The following is a 14439-nucleotide window of genomic DNA, read 5'->3' as shown; positions in this document are numbered from 1 at the left end:
TTTAAAAAAGTTGAACAGGGTATATAAATTCTATGTTCTCTTTATTTGAAATCACTTAACCAAAACGATGCAAGATCTACCTGGACAGCACCCAAGACTGCAATCACAAAGACCTATTTATTTGCAACAGAAACCAAACTGGGTTAGAGAAGAACAAAAGGGTTGATCAGAGGTATAAAAAAACTAATTGCAGGAAAAGATATAAAGAATGGGGTGCATTAATGGCAAAGCAATGTGTATTTAAGCAGATAAAAACAGGCATATAATGGCGAGTGGGATTTCAAAAAAACCAAAACTTCCACTGAGCATCTGAACAAGTTAAGACTTAAACTGAAGAGTAACATATTTATAAACCAGTAAGATTAGATACTTTTCTATATCAGGCATAATTAGCTGTCTTATGACACAACTGGCATAAAGAGTGCAGCAGGGATCAGAAAGAGGTCAGGTATTTATACAGAAAATACAGGGTGGTGAAACACTGGCACAGGTTGCCCAGAGAGGTGGTAGATGCCCCATCCCTGGAATCATTCAAGCTCAGGTTGGACGGGGCTCTGAGCAACCTGATCTAGTTGAAGATGCCCCCGCTCATGGCAGGGGGGTTGGACTAGATGACCTTTAAAGGTCCCTTCCAACCCAAACCATTCTGTGATTCTATGAAAACAAGAACAGCCAGAGATATACTAGGCAAGATACAACAAAGTCCACTGATTCTGCAGCCCACCGTTGAGCCACAGTTTGGAAGCCCATGTCCTACAAACCTCATCACCCCCATGTCCATGGCTCCCTCTGCACACACAGCATCTGCCCCCAGCCCAACACCTCGTCCCACCATAATATTCCCAGCCACCCTTTTACTCCTGTTTGGCCAGAACATGACAGATCACATCATGGCTGTCATCGTGCTTGCAGAGGCTCGGTGGCTGGGACCACCAGGCTCAATGAGCCATCAGCTGGCCGCTTTCCCCACCCTCAGCTGCCATGTCTTGAGCAACTTGGCCTTGAAACCTCCACACATAGGACAAATTTGGTTGAAAATGTTTAAGTGGCTTGAAAGTCAGTATGAAACAATCAGAAAAGAAGAGAAACAACACTTGCTTATGTGCACCTGCCTCAGGAGAACAGTCTAAAAGTAGGGACTGTGGATCTTCCTCTGTGGGGGCAGGAGCCAGACAAGGACCACTGGGGTCTCTCGAGGCCCAGTTCTGCGGCTCAGCCAGTGTGCTACCATACCCCTTCCAGGAGCTTGCGGCATTAGCTAACCAGAAACTAATTACCACATAGGGACAGGACCTTGCTTAGACCTAGGAGAGAAATTACCCAAGCCTACAGTGGAAAAGCGTTACTTGTGTGTCCCGCTGACCTGAAAGGGAACAGCATCGTACCCCGTCACCTGGTCACCACGGGCTTGGCCATGCAATTGTACATATCATAATCAACAAAAACCCCACTTCTTCCAAACAATTTTTTTTCATGTCCCTGAGATATTTTAGTTTTATTCAGTTCATTTTCTTTTGTCTTTCATAAGCAATTCTTCCCTTTTTCCTCTTCCATGACTCATTTTTCAAAGTTTCCAACAACAGCAAGAGGAAATAATTTATCCATGTCTCAAGAAGCTCTCGTTATTCCTGAAAAATCTTTTAACTTCCAAACACTGACCGCTCGACAAACAGCACAGAAGCATAGATCCTAGGCTCCCACAAGACCTAATAACCTCAGCCAACCAATTAGGAAGCCTCGTGATTGGTTCCCAAACAAGGTATCATTCAAGTCACTCCAGGGCACGTGTCCAAGACTGCCATGCTCAAGGCAGAGCACCTTCAGTAAAGCCATGACACAGGAGATAACACAGGAACATACCACAGCAGATGGGCACAGCTCTGCACAGCTGTCTGCCACCACTTCTCTCCAGCACACATGGAAGAGAGATAACAACTCCTGTTATCCAAAGGCCTGGTAGGATCCACACTCATGCCTAATTACCTCCAAGTAACTTAGGGCTGCAGAGAACTGGAACAGAATTCACAGAATCATTTAGGTTGGAAAAGACCTTTAAGATCATTGAGTCCAACCATCAACCATGCCCACTAAACCATGTCCTGAAGTGCCTTGTCTACATGCTTTTTGAATACCTCCAGGGATGGTGACTCAACCACTTCCCTGGGCAGCCTGTTCCAGTGTTCAACAACTCTTTCAGTGAATAAATTTTTCCTAATATCCAATCTAAACATCCCCTGCTGCAACTTGAGGCCATTTCCTCTCGTCCTATCTCCAGCCATCTGATAGAAGAGACCAGCACCCACCTCACTACAACCTCCTTTCAGGTAGTTGTAGAGAGCAATAAGTCTCCCCTCAGCCGCCTTTTCTCCAGGCTAAACAACCCCAGTTCCTTCAGCCGCTCCTTGTAAAACTTGTGCTCTAGACCCTTCACCAGCTTCGTTGCCCTTCTCTGGACAAGCTCCAGCACCTCAATGTCTCTCTTGTAGTGAGGGGCCCAAAACTGAACACAGGATTCAAGGTGCAGCCTCACCAGTGCCCAGTACAGGGGGACGATCAATTCCCTGCTCCTGCTGGCCACACTATTTCTGATACAGGCCAGGATGCCGTTGGCCTTCTTGGCCACCTGGACACGCTGCCGGCTCATATTCAGCTGGCTGTCAACCAGCACCCCCAGGTGTTTTTTTGCCGGGCAGCTTTCCAGCCACTCTTCCCCAAGCCTGTAGCGCTGCAGGGGGTTGTTGTGACTGAAGTGCAGGACCCGGCACTTGGCCTTGTTGAACCTCACACAATTGGCCTGGGCCCATTGATGCAGCCTGTCCAGATCCCTCTATAGAGCCTTCCTACCCTCAAGCAGATCAACACTCCCTCCCAACTTGGTGTCATCCACTCTCACAGTCCAGCTCTCAGCAAACTCACGATGTTGGAGCTAAAGACAGTTTTTTAATGCATTTCACTCCCCAGGGAAGTTAAAGAGTTCCTCAGATGGAAAGCAAGAATGGCTGGCACCCAAGGGCTACAAGAGAACTGAGAGAGTGAAGCACCACAAGCTCAGAGGGCAACAGGCTCTCAATGACTCCCAGATTTGTCTGGTGCTGTGGAGAATGCTCTGGAGTCAGTGCCCACAGGACAGGGTGGCTCCAGCTGAAGAGACCATGGAGACAACGAGCACCAGGAGTTGCTTTGCATCATCAGGTGGGATACCGCTCTCACACACCCAACCCTCATCAGAGCCAGTGAAGCCTGGGATCCCTGCTCAGTGGATGACTAAAATAAGGCTAGCAGGTAGTACTCGTGACTAAGTCATTTCATTTGTTAGGAAAGGAAAAAGCAGTCTCCTTTTTCCAAACAAGGACCTGGTCACAGTGCCTTTGATGTCTCACAGCCAGATCACAGCAGTCTGTTGTGTCTAAAGGCACATCAAAAAATTATTAAACCAGCCTTGAATACTTATTTCAGAAGTTAGAAGAGATGAACCTGAAGTCCAGAAGGTTCTAGAGCAGCCTCCCCACCAGAATAGCAGGAGGAAAGCATCAGCAGTTTTAAAGGTAGAGCATGATCAGTTCACAGGTGATTGTAGAGCCACACAGGGCCAAGGACTCAACTCACTGACCACAGAACTCCTTCTCCAACTCTGTTCTTCCAGTGCTGGGAATGAGAGTAATGCTGGAGCTGCAGTCTAGTGAGGAGGCAGCTGTTTGTCACCCCTTTGCTCTAGATCACCATGGGCACAGATAGTTTGATGGTGAAGTTTAAAGCTTTGGCTTAACCTTCCAAGTTATTAATGGCTCTGACACTAACCACCTGCATCTAACCACCAGAACAGCAACCTTCCCGCAGGGCAGCAGGGATCCTACAGCCCACAGCGAACTCTGCATGAGCAGCCTCTCTTAAATGTTTCTGGCTGGATAAAGAAAGTCCAGAGGAAACTAGCTGGCTGATGATCAAACAGAAACTGTAAAATCTTCCACTAACAAAAACTATATTCTCTGTGCAATAACAACCTTATTCACAAGTAAAAGAATCTCCTCTATCTCAACAACCTCCAGCACAAACGAGAACTGCTACAATAATTCAACAAAACCATAACCACCACCAACAGAAATTCAGTTTGCCATTTATTTCACAGAGGGTTAGCTTAGATACTGCAGTAGGGAATGTCAATAAGGAACCACACTAGAGAGGAAAACCTACTGTTGGATGCACATGGTAACAGTTGCTGAAGAACAACTCCTCCTAAGCACAAAGTGCAAAGAAATGAGGTTCCAAAAGCAGCACGTTCATAGTGTTCCTAATTTCTCCCTCGTTTCCAGGCTGGAGATTCAATCCTCCTTGTGCCTCGTCTATGAACCATTTCTCCCTGTGACCTTGTGATTTCAGTGCTGGTGACTACTGGTTGTCCCTTTGCTTGGGGCGCTCACATCTCATTTCATTTCTCATTATCAGTAACAAGCAGATCAAGGGCAGACTCTCCTCTGCTTTAGCTATCTTACAAACGAAATAACTGTATTGATTATTGCCTTTTGTCATCCAACAGCTACCAGGACAGTTACAGTATACAGTCAAGATAGACACCCTTAACTTTCACCATACTCTTGAAACCAAACTAACTCCTACTGAAAAGCCCTGAGGAAATCCATCACACAAAGCAAGGCTCAGTGCATCTCTCGCTCCACCAAATCCAGTATGCAAGACCTTCGCTTAACATCAGCATTCAGCAGAATCTTTTGCAGGAGTCCATTTGCTTTTAACAAGGAACGCCACCTCCAAATGTAACCCTGGGTGAATGTTCAACAATCCTCAGCTTTCTCTCAAGACAGCACACCAACAAGCAACATTTGCTTCGTAACACAGTCATGCTTCAAACAGGGCCATACACAAACCCTTGCATGGCTTACACACACTACGGAGGTGCTCATGTTACTCCACCTCAAACTCTTCATCGTCTCTGCAATTCTCAAGATAAAAACTGCCAGATGTTTTGCCATTCTCCTCTCTGACAGTAACTGCTTGCAGCCCCAGTTGTCTGAAATCACTGACTTTCACTGCATCACAGGGATGGCTGTCAAGTGCCCTCACTAACACATCTTAAGATGAGACACCAGCCCTACCACAGCTTCCACGCCAGTGATCTCCTGTCCCCAGCCTCCGCCTGCTCAGCGCTGCCCTCCCTGTGGAGGTTCCTTCCCACAGCACACTCCTGCCTGTAGACAGCTCCTCTCTCAGACTTGCATCTTCAGACAGGTTTCTCCCTCAGCATCACACTCTCAGAGACCTTCCTCCATGCAGGGGCTTTCACCCTTGCACATCTCCCCAAACGCAGCTCATCTCATCAGGCAACTACCTCCAGCAATTCTTTGACACCACTCCCCAAATCAGCTCCCATCCTTCCACAAACAGCTCTTCTGCTCGTACCCACCACACGTCAGTGCTTCCTCCAACTGCCACCTTTCTCCCTCCAGGACCCTCCACCCCCCAACACTTCAATTCCTGGGCAGCTCAGTTAGTCCCCACCCAGCTGGTACATCCTTTTCAGGACCCTGATCTGAAGTCCCCCAGGCTGACAAAACAGCTGCCCATGGCCAGGTGTCCTCTCAAACCACACTCTCCCAACGCCTCTCACCACTGCTGCCCACGTGCAGGCACCCTGGAACCCCTGTTAGCTCAAAGCCAAAGTCCAGCACTAGCTTAGTCAGGGACCTTCACTTATTCCAGCTTCTATTTCCCACAAGCTGGGTGTGAGAGAGTTCTTCGCACCAACTGAAGATCACCCCGTTTCCAAAAGAGTCACGAGTCCACCAAACATGACAAAGCACCAGCCGCAGCAGTTCTGCTCAGACTGCTGGTTTCCATTTATCCCCATCACTCTACCTGTCCGCAACTCCAGGGCACCCTATCCAATAACTGTCAATATTCCTATTCTCACAAAAATTAATCAGCATCTCAAAAGCAGTAAATAACTGCGCACTGCCCATCTACACCGCCTGGAGATCTTTCATAAGCGAGTCACTGAAGTGATTCTCTTTTAACTCTTATTAAGCCTTCTCAGCCACACATTAAGAAAGCCAGCTGAGAGTGCCTCCAGCTCCGAGGAGCCATTGCCCATCGTAGTCCTCCCCACCGTACTTCCCACAACTTGCTTTCTCTCTGGAGATCACATGAAGAAGATATGCAAACAATTACAGGTGAATACGTGAATTAAGGATTCTGTTGCAATTACTAAGGAATGGCAACAGGACCACCTACTTAATGCAAATGCATGAGAAGATACAGAAGGGTGTGACAGAAAACACTGGGTAAGTGGGCGAAGACGAGATGGGAAAAGCACTTCTGACCCAAAAGCCCCGTCCATCTGTTGATTCCTTCCAGCCTCCTGGAAACAAACACCTTTACCCCGCGACCACACAAAGGGTAGCTCCACACATCAGACACCCGTCAACTCCAGCTACCCCACTGCAGAGAGCCTCACCATCTGGCACATGAGCCAAGTCACAGGCACTTCACGTCTATCTCCTCCTCCTTCACTCAGGGGACAAAATTGCCTTGGTGGGGGCAACAGCAGGTCTGCTTGGACTGCCACCTCCAAGGGAGGTTTTCAGCATCCACAGCGCAGGACTTAGAGGTCTAATGTGCTTTTGAAGCAGCAGTTCAGAGCATGGAACAGCAAGCCCTGTCTCCCACTCCCAAGCTCAGATCCACATTACAGCTAACGCAACTAGTCAGATTAGCGACTGCTCCAGCCTGCACTGTAAGAGGCATCAGCAAAAAAAGTGGAGGCAGGAAGATGAAAAGAAGATCCTTAAACTTTCTGTGAAAAACTACGGAATTAGCCCGCTTGCAGAGGAAGCCTTTTCTCATCCCTGCCTGCTGGAAGCTGACTTACGACCTACCGCAGGGTTTGTATGTCTTTCAAGAAGTCTGCCCAATATAACGGCAATGCCATTATCCCTCTAAGCCTCTCATCTCCCCGTGAGCTGTGCATCGCCATGGCTCCTCAGTGTGTGTGGCTGGGAGTTTTGTTTCAGAAGCACTTCCTTGCCCCGCTCCCCCTCGCCGCTCTCAGCCGGTGGGCTGGCAACTGGGAGCCTTGCAGACAGCCCATGGCAGGGCACGAGGCAGGGGCAGCGCACAGGACGCACGGTCAACCCCAGGCCGGGGAGAAGAGGGTTCAGAGAGGCGCCCGCTTCTCCCGAGGGTCCCAGCGGAGTTCGGTGCCCACAGCCCTGTGTCGCAGGGTGGGACCGAGGACCCAGGGCCCGACTGCACGACCAGAGCCCCAGGGCCACGCTGAAGAGCCACGGCCCCGCACCTGGGGCCTGACCGGGCAGCCCCGGGGCCTGACCAGCACCCCGTGGCCTGACTGAGGGACCTGCACCCAGGGCTGGCCTGAGGCCGGCGGCCCCGTGCCCCCAGGGCCTGACCGAGGGACTCCGGGGCTGGAGCTGACCGGGGACCCCACGGCTCCGCTGCCCCGCAGCCGGGCTAGGGCCCTGCAGCCCCACTCGCAGACCGGGACCCCACGGCCACAGACGGGGCAACCGGCGCTGCCGGCCCCCAGCCCGTGGCGGGCGCGGGAACCCCCCCGGGCCGCAGCCCGGAGCCGGTGGGTGCCACCCCCGGCCGCCCTCCGCGACCCGCCCGACCCCGCGCCCCGGCCCCCGCCCGCACTCACCCTTGACGGCTTCGCCCCGGTTGAGCTGGATCTCGCCCTCGCCCTGCGGCGCGTAGCTCTTCACCACGATGAACTTGCGGCCGGGCACGGCGCTGTACAGCTTCCGCTTGGGCCCGCGCAGCGGGGCGGGCGCGGCGTGCGGCGCGGGCTCGGCGCCGGGGCCGGGGGGCCCCGCCGGGCCGCCGGGGCTGTAAACGAAGACGTAGGTTACGGTGCTGATGCCCGGCAGCTCGCGGCTCGGCCCGCCGCGGCCCGCGGGCTGCGCCATGGCGGGGCGGGCCGGCGCGGCCGCGGGGGGCGCGGGGCTCAGCGCAGCCCCGGCCGCCGCGGCGCCGCCCGGGCGCGGGCACCGGCTGCGGCTGGGGGGCCGCCGCCCGCCGCCGGCTCCATGGCGCGGCGCCGCCCGCCCCGCGCGGCGCTCCGCTCCCTCCGGCGCCGCGCCGCCGCCGCGCGCACCATGGCCCGGGGCAGGTGCCGCCGCCGGCGGCTCCTCCCCCTGCGGGCGGGGACGGCGCCGGCCGAGCCGCCTCCCGCCCCCGGCCGCCGCCCCCGCCGCCGCCGCCGCCGCCGCCCCGGCCCGCCGCCGCCGCCGCCGCGGGGCTGGGGGCCGCGCACCGAGCCGCCCCCTGGCGGCCGCCGGCGCCGCAGTGCCCCGGGCCGGGGGAGCGGGGGGCAGTGCCGGGGGGCGGCTCCGGGGGCGGGTTGGAGGGGCAGTGCCGGGGGGGCAGGTTGGAGGGGCAGCGCAGGGGGGGGCGGGCAGCTCGGGAAGGGGGCAGTTCCCGAGGGGCAGGGTACGGGAGTGTGCGGGGCGGGGGGGACGGGGGACGGCAGTGCCCGGCGAGGCAGTGTGCGGGGGGGGGGGGGGGCAGTGCCGGGGAGGGGGGCAGCAGTTCGGGCGCGGGAGGATGCGCGGGGGTGCCCAGCTCCCGCTCCCGGGGCGGGGACGGACACACACACACACACACACACGCACGCACACACCGAGCCGTGCCCTCTGCACGGGGGCAGTGCCGGGGGCGGGGGGGTCCCCTCCGCACCCCCCGACCTGCCGGCGCCGCGCACCGCAGTCCCCCCGCTCGCCGGCCCTCGCACACGGCGGGGCTTCGGGGCTGGCCGCAGCCTCGCGGGCAGCGCCCCGGCTCCCGCTGCCGCTCCAGCGGGCGGGTCCCTTCTGCCGCCTCTGCAGCGCCCTGTTTGCAGCCCCCCCCCCCCCCCCCAGCTCCGTGCTTGCAGCCCCTTTGCCCCGCAGTGGCAGCCCCCCCGCCGCGATCTGCACTAGCAGCCCCTCACTAGCGTACATCCTCACCCCACGTCCCCCAGGTCCGTGGGGCCGCGTTTCCGTAGCCCCTACGGGGCTGCCCCCCCCCACCCTCCTGCTGCCCCCCGGGCCCTCGGGAGGGTCAGGGGCACGGCGGTGCACAGGGGCTGCTCCCGCAGACCCTCCCGCTGCCGGTGCTGCGGCAGGAAGGGCCGTCCCGTACGCGCGCCCCCAGAAATGGCCGTAACCCCAAGGGGTACACGGCTCCTCGGAAAGCGGGGCGCAGCCAGGGGAGAGGATGGCGTCCCTTGGCCTGGGACAGTCTGAGCTTCCCCCAGCAGCACGGCCGCCGTCTCGGAACACTGCCGGCGGACGCCCGCCGCACAGAGACCGGCAACGGCAACCCAACGCCGAAGCGAACGGCCCGGCACGAGAGGCATGGCTTCCCGCCTTGGCATCAGCGGGTTGCCCAAATCCTCCTGTCAAACTTGCCACCCGCAGGCGCAAAGCTTCAGTAGAAGGCACTGTCACGCCGGGGATGTGCGCCAGGTAACCTGCCAGCCCCAGCCCAGAAGCCTGCTGCTTCACTGCTGCGCTAAGTTATAGCCCATCAAGGGAAAAAACACTTAATAAGAAATAAATAGCTACCCTTTCCTTATAATACTTCTAAATGTCACTCCAGTATCATTTTTAGTCAATGCAGAGATACTAAAGACCAGCTCAGATCTCTAAAAGGCCCCTTTATGTTTTTAGAAACAGTCACGAGAAGCAGGCAGAAAATGTAGCTATTGCAGACAGCTCGCAGAAATATCTGCTCAGCGCAGCGCGCCTCGCCGACACTGCAGCTCTGCACTCTGCCGCCCGCTCACGCCGGCCTGGGGACGCTCAGCCCGCAGGGCTGGGCACTCGCGCTTCGGGCTTTGCACGCGCGTGTGCGTACACAAGCGGGGCGGCCAGGTTGCCGGCGCAGCATCGCCGCAGCGCTGGGGCCGTGAGCCCCCTCCGGCACCGCTGACTGCAATGGGGGCCCACACAGACCTGTCAGCGAGCAGGATCACGCTCCAGCCGTTTCGCCTCTCCAAGCTACTGACTTCAAGCCTACCCTCCCCTTGCTGTGGCACCAACGCTGTTCTCAAACAACTGTGCTGCTGACGTGCAGCAACCCCCGCTACTGAGGAACCCGCAGCTCCACCGCTGATCCTGCACCTTGGCACCCTCCAGCAGGATTGCGGCGGGTTTATGCACCATCGCCCGTGCATTTTATCAGCAACAACTTTGCGTCGTCTTTCATGTGATTTTTGAAAATACTGCTGCTGGACCAAGAGCCGGTCCATGCGCCAGTGACATGAAGATCGAAAGAGCAGCCCAAAGTCTCCATGGCTCCTCTTGAGCCGTTGCACTGGGGAAGCATTAATCATGTGGCTTGCAATCCAGTTCGTATCTGCCATATTGATTTTGTAGCACGCTCATTTTTTAATCGTTAAGGAGTTATTAAGTCACAGTGCCTCAGAAACCTACATCTATTATATCAGAGGTACATTTATAATAAGTTTTGTAATAATTTCAAAGAATACCACCATTTTTGTTTGGGCTCTTTTGGCAGGCTCAATTTCAATTAAAGGATCTTAATTAGTTTAATCATATTTCATGTTAATGCCCACTTGATAGAGACCTGTGTCAGTCATGCAGCTGCTGCAGTTTCAGGCTCTACTCTGGGAACATTTCTACCTATATTCGCAACTGGAAAATGTGAGAAAAACTGCCTGGAATGGGTTTTATGTTTTCTATCAGTCAAGAGCGGAGTATCTCTTGGCATGTTTCCACGTGAACTGACAATGTGTTTCTTCACCTACTTTATCACCCTGCGCCATAAGGCACCTTGAGGCCTGAAGGAGCAGGTTTCATCCTTTGTAACGCCTACTTAAGCTGTAGCTAATCGCTGCTGGATCCATAACTTATTTCTGAACAGCAGCCAGGATGCCTCGTATATTATGAATAAAACAAACACTACCGCAGCAGTGTTTATTAAGCAACTAAGGAGCTTCTCAATGTCCCCAGTGTATAATCGTGATTTCGCCACGCGCGATGCCCACATCCTCCTCCTCCTCCTCGAGACGCACAGGCAGGATGCGGTGGCCAAGAGATGCCTGGGCACCAGAGGAGACCGCTCCCGGGGGGGGGGGGGGCGAAGTGGGGGCAGCTCAAAAAAATGTAGTCACTGCGAAAGAGCAGCAGCCCTTTCTTTTTCTGCACAGAGATCCTGCCCTTGGTGATCACAGGGCTTTTCTCCTTATGGCAGGCATTTACCTGAAAATCGTCTGTCCGAACTGCACATCAGATTTCACTGCAGCGACCGGAGAACAACGTTGGGTACATCAGCCCAGCAGTAGGTATCGTTCAACTAAAGCACCCCGGAAAGAGGGACATGTCTGGTTTGAATGAGCCTCAAGAGCAGATGGAGGACTCGTCCCCCTAATGTCACCTGCTGCCTCTACAGCCAGCAACCTCCTCTGGAAGCCAGCGAGCTGAAATCGGATTTCTTTGGATGCTTTGCCTGGAGCCAGGAGGAGCCCGAGCAGCCTGCACCCAGTGTTCCTCCTGGTCAGGTCCTGCAGAGGGGCTGCTCGCAGTCTGCGTGCTCCAGTTTGGTTCTCCTGCAGATAAACAAGCGCTCAGGAAACACTGCTGTAAGCCTAGGCGTCAGTACAAAAACCTGACGGCATGCCTCTGTATAAAATTTCTGAGGTCTCACGCTTGCTCTGCCTGTTGAAAATAACTATTTGAGATGGATTTGATGTGTGACTCCATGTCTCGTACTTCTTACAGATATTTTAGCCCCTGGGAGCGTCCAGACACGATATTGCCTGGAGACGGTGATGGAGACCTGGCCATCTGACAGGGTGCCTCCATCAGAAAGTATGTGGGGTCCCAGTATGGAAGAGCTTCCTCACGAGATCAGACACTTAGAATAACCCCCTCAACAAGCCACAGTCATTTCTGAGGGAAGACAGAGTTCCCTTCCACAGGCCGGTGGTAGGTTCAAATCACCACAAGCAAATTAACAGACCGTAACAGTCTCTGCAATTACTTCAGACACATCAAGCAGTCTCAAATACCCAAGACAGTTGTTTTAATTTTTATGTGCTCTCAAGAGGCTGATCAGAAGAGAATCACTTTTTGTCAGGTGAGCTCTGGCTGAAGGATTCTTGTTTCAGGTTTCAACAGCCCTCCTCCTCCTCCCTTCTTTGGGGAATTCCTGCCCACCACCGTCCCAGCAGAGCACCCGCAGTGCGAGGTGAAGGCACACCGGTTTTTGGAGAGCACGGCCTATGATCTGTGGGTGCTGCAGCGCTTGCTGCTGCACAGCACGGGCCGTGAAGGTAGGACATGGGGATGTGGCAGACCCGAGCCAACAAGGCTGTGCCGGAGCTGTGGGAATAACTCAAGCTTTGTCTTACCACATTTCAGCATACATCTGGGAGGCAGTGAACATATTAAGGTGTCTTGCACATTATCATGAAAGTATCTATTACAGATCCTGATTTTTTTTCCCCCTTGAGAGCTGAATATCAGATTTTTTGTTGCTTTAGGACACAGAAAGGTTTTTGCATGGGAGAACTTCCTACTGTTTCAAAGCGTGCTATAAACTGAACCCTTCAGGAATGAAATGTATTTGGTGGCTTTGCAGTTAACCTGTTAACCTTCCCTAGTGACTCTATGACTGTTAAATTGTTCTTGTCCGCAAGGCACCAATCCCAAAAGCATGCTTTTTCTTTTTGTTTTTTAAATGAGTTGTCTCTGGTGCTGGAGTTGCCTTTCACTTCAGCCATAGAAGGAAGGATTTGTAAACTTCTCCTCTTGCTCTGAGAACATTTATGTGCTCTCACACATACAGTTCTGCACCCACGGAGTACCTGGAGACAGTTTCTCTGTAGGAACCTTTCTGGAGACATCTGTACCCAATGCTTGGTGGGACGAAACGCACGATGCATGCCCTGCCGCAGGTCTTTCAGCTTTGTCCAGTAGTGAGAGCTGTAGTCATCTCCTTTGTGAGTTGCACTCTTCGGTGTTTAGGTAAGAGAGATTTTACCATCACACAAGCAGTATTATAAAGTCCACCAGGTCCTTATAACTTGGTACCATTAGACAGAATTTGACTGACAACCAAACACTGCTTCTTGATTAAGGCACTTACTATGTGTCCTTTGGAAGAAACGCTTTTGCTTTTGGAGTTTCAAATTGTTACTACGAGCGTGGCTGACAGATACATAAATAGACTGGGTTTGATGGAAACGATTTCAGCTCCAGCAAGAAAATAGCAGCTTCGTCACTTCTAAAACTATCCCAGATTCACAGAATCTAACAGAATGGTTGAGGCTGGCAGGGACCTCTGGAGGTCATCCCGTCCAACTCCCTGCTCAAGCAGGGCCACCCAGAGCCAGCCGCCCAGAGCCATGTCCAGGTGGCTTTTGAATGTCTCCAAGGAGAGAGACTCCACAACCTCTCTGGGCAACCTGTGCCAGTGGTCAGTCACCCTCACAGTGGGAAAAGTGTTTCCTGGTGTTCAGAGGGAACCTCCTGTGTTTCAGTTTGTGCCTGTTGGCTCTGGTCCTGTCACTGGGCACCACTGAAAAGAGCCTGGCTCCGTCTTCTTTACGCTCTTCCTTCAGGTATTTATACTCATTGATGAGATCACCTCTGAGCCTTCTCTTCTCTAGGCTAAGGAGTCCCAGCTCTCTCAGCCTTTCCTCATAGGAGAGATGCTCCAGTCCCTTCATCATCTTCGTGGCCCTTCACTGGACTCTCTCCAGTATGTCCATGTGTCTCCTGTACTCAGGAGCCTAGAACTGGACACAGCACTCCAGCTGTGCCCTCACCAGTGCTGAGCAGAGGGAAGAGATCACCCCCCTCAACCTGCTGGAGATGCTTTGCCTAACACAGCCCAGGATACCATTTGCCGCCTTTGCGGCCAGGGCATGTTGCTGGCTCATGTTCAACTTGGTGTCAGCCAGGACACCCAGGGCCTTCTCTGCAAAGCTGTTTTCCAGCTGGGTGCCCCCCAGCATATATTTGGGGCAATGGGAATTTCCCTTGGCTGTCAATTAGCTATTTGGGGAGTGACCTTGAATTCAGAAATGCGAGAAATCTTCAGAGACACTCTGCCTGTGGTATCACCTGGGTCAGACCTGATATAATGACCAAAAGACACGGGTTCTGTCCAAAATTCGGGAGGCAGTTTCTGACATTGAGAGCTTTATGCCTCACCGCTGGGGCTCCCACCAGCCACAGAAGCAGAGCAGGACCCCCACCCTCTCCCCTCACGTGCCCCCCAAGCTGGATAACGAGGCAGACCTGGGCTGATATTCTGGGGCCGACTGCTAGGGCTCTTGCACAAAACGATTTTATTCCTTTCTGTTCCTAGAGCATGGCTCATTTGGCTTGCTGTTCGGTCTGCTGAGAAACTTCTGGTCTCAGATCATCTCTGCACTACTAAATGAGAATAGCACAGTCA

General features: G+C 53.8%; 1 protein-coding gene across 1 annotated transcript in view; it reads right to left on the bottom strand.

The window, feature by feature from the left end:
* SHANK3 (SH3 and multiple ankyrin repeat domains 3) overlaps positions 1 to 14439 on the bottom strand; it is a 385152-nt gene that overhangs the window by 190747 nt on the left and 179966 nt on the right. Inside the window, exon 13 of the mRNA XM_075024471.1 lies at positions 7670 to 7857. Coding sequence (XP_074880572.1) covers positions 7670 to 7857 — 188 coding nt within the window. The remainder of the gene's footprint in view (positions 1 to 7669; positions 7858 to 14439) is intronic.

The sequence above is a fragment of the Buteo buteo genome, chromosome 4 (genome assembly GCF_964188355.1).
Source record: "Buteo buteo chromosome 4, bButBut1.hap1.1, whole genome shotgun sequence".
Lineage (NCBI taxonomy): Eukaryota > Metazoa > Chordata > Aves > Accipitriformes > Accipitridae > Buteo > Buteo buteo.
This window is presented reverse-complemented; position numbering and strand designations above follow the sequence as displayed.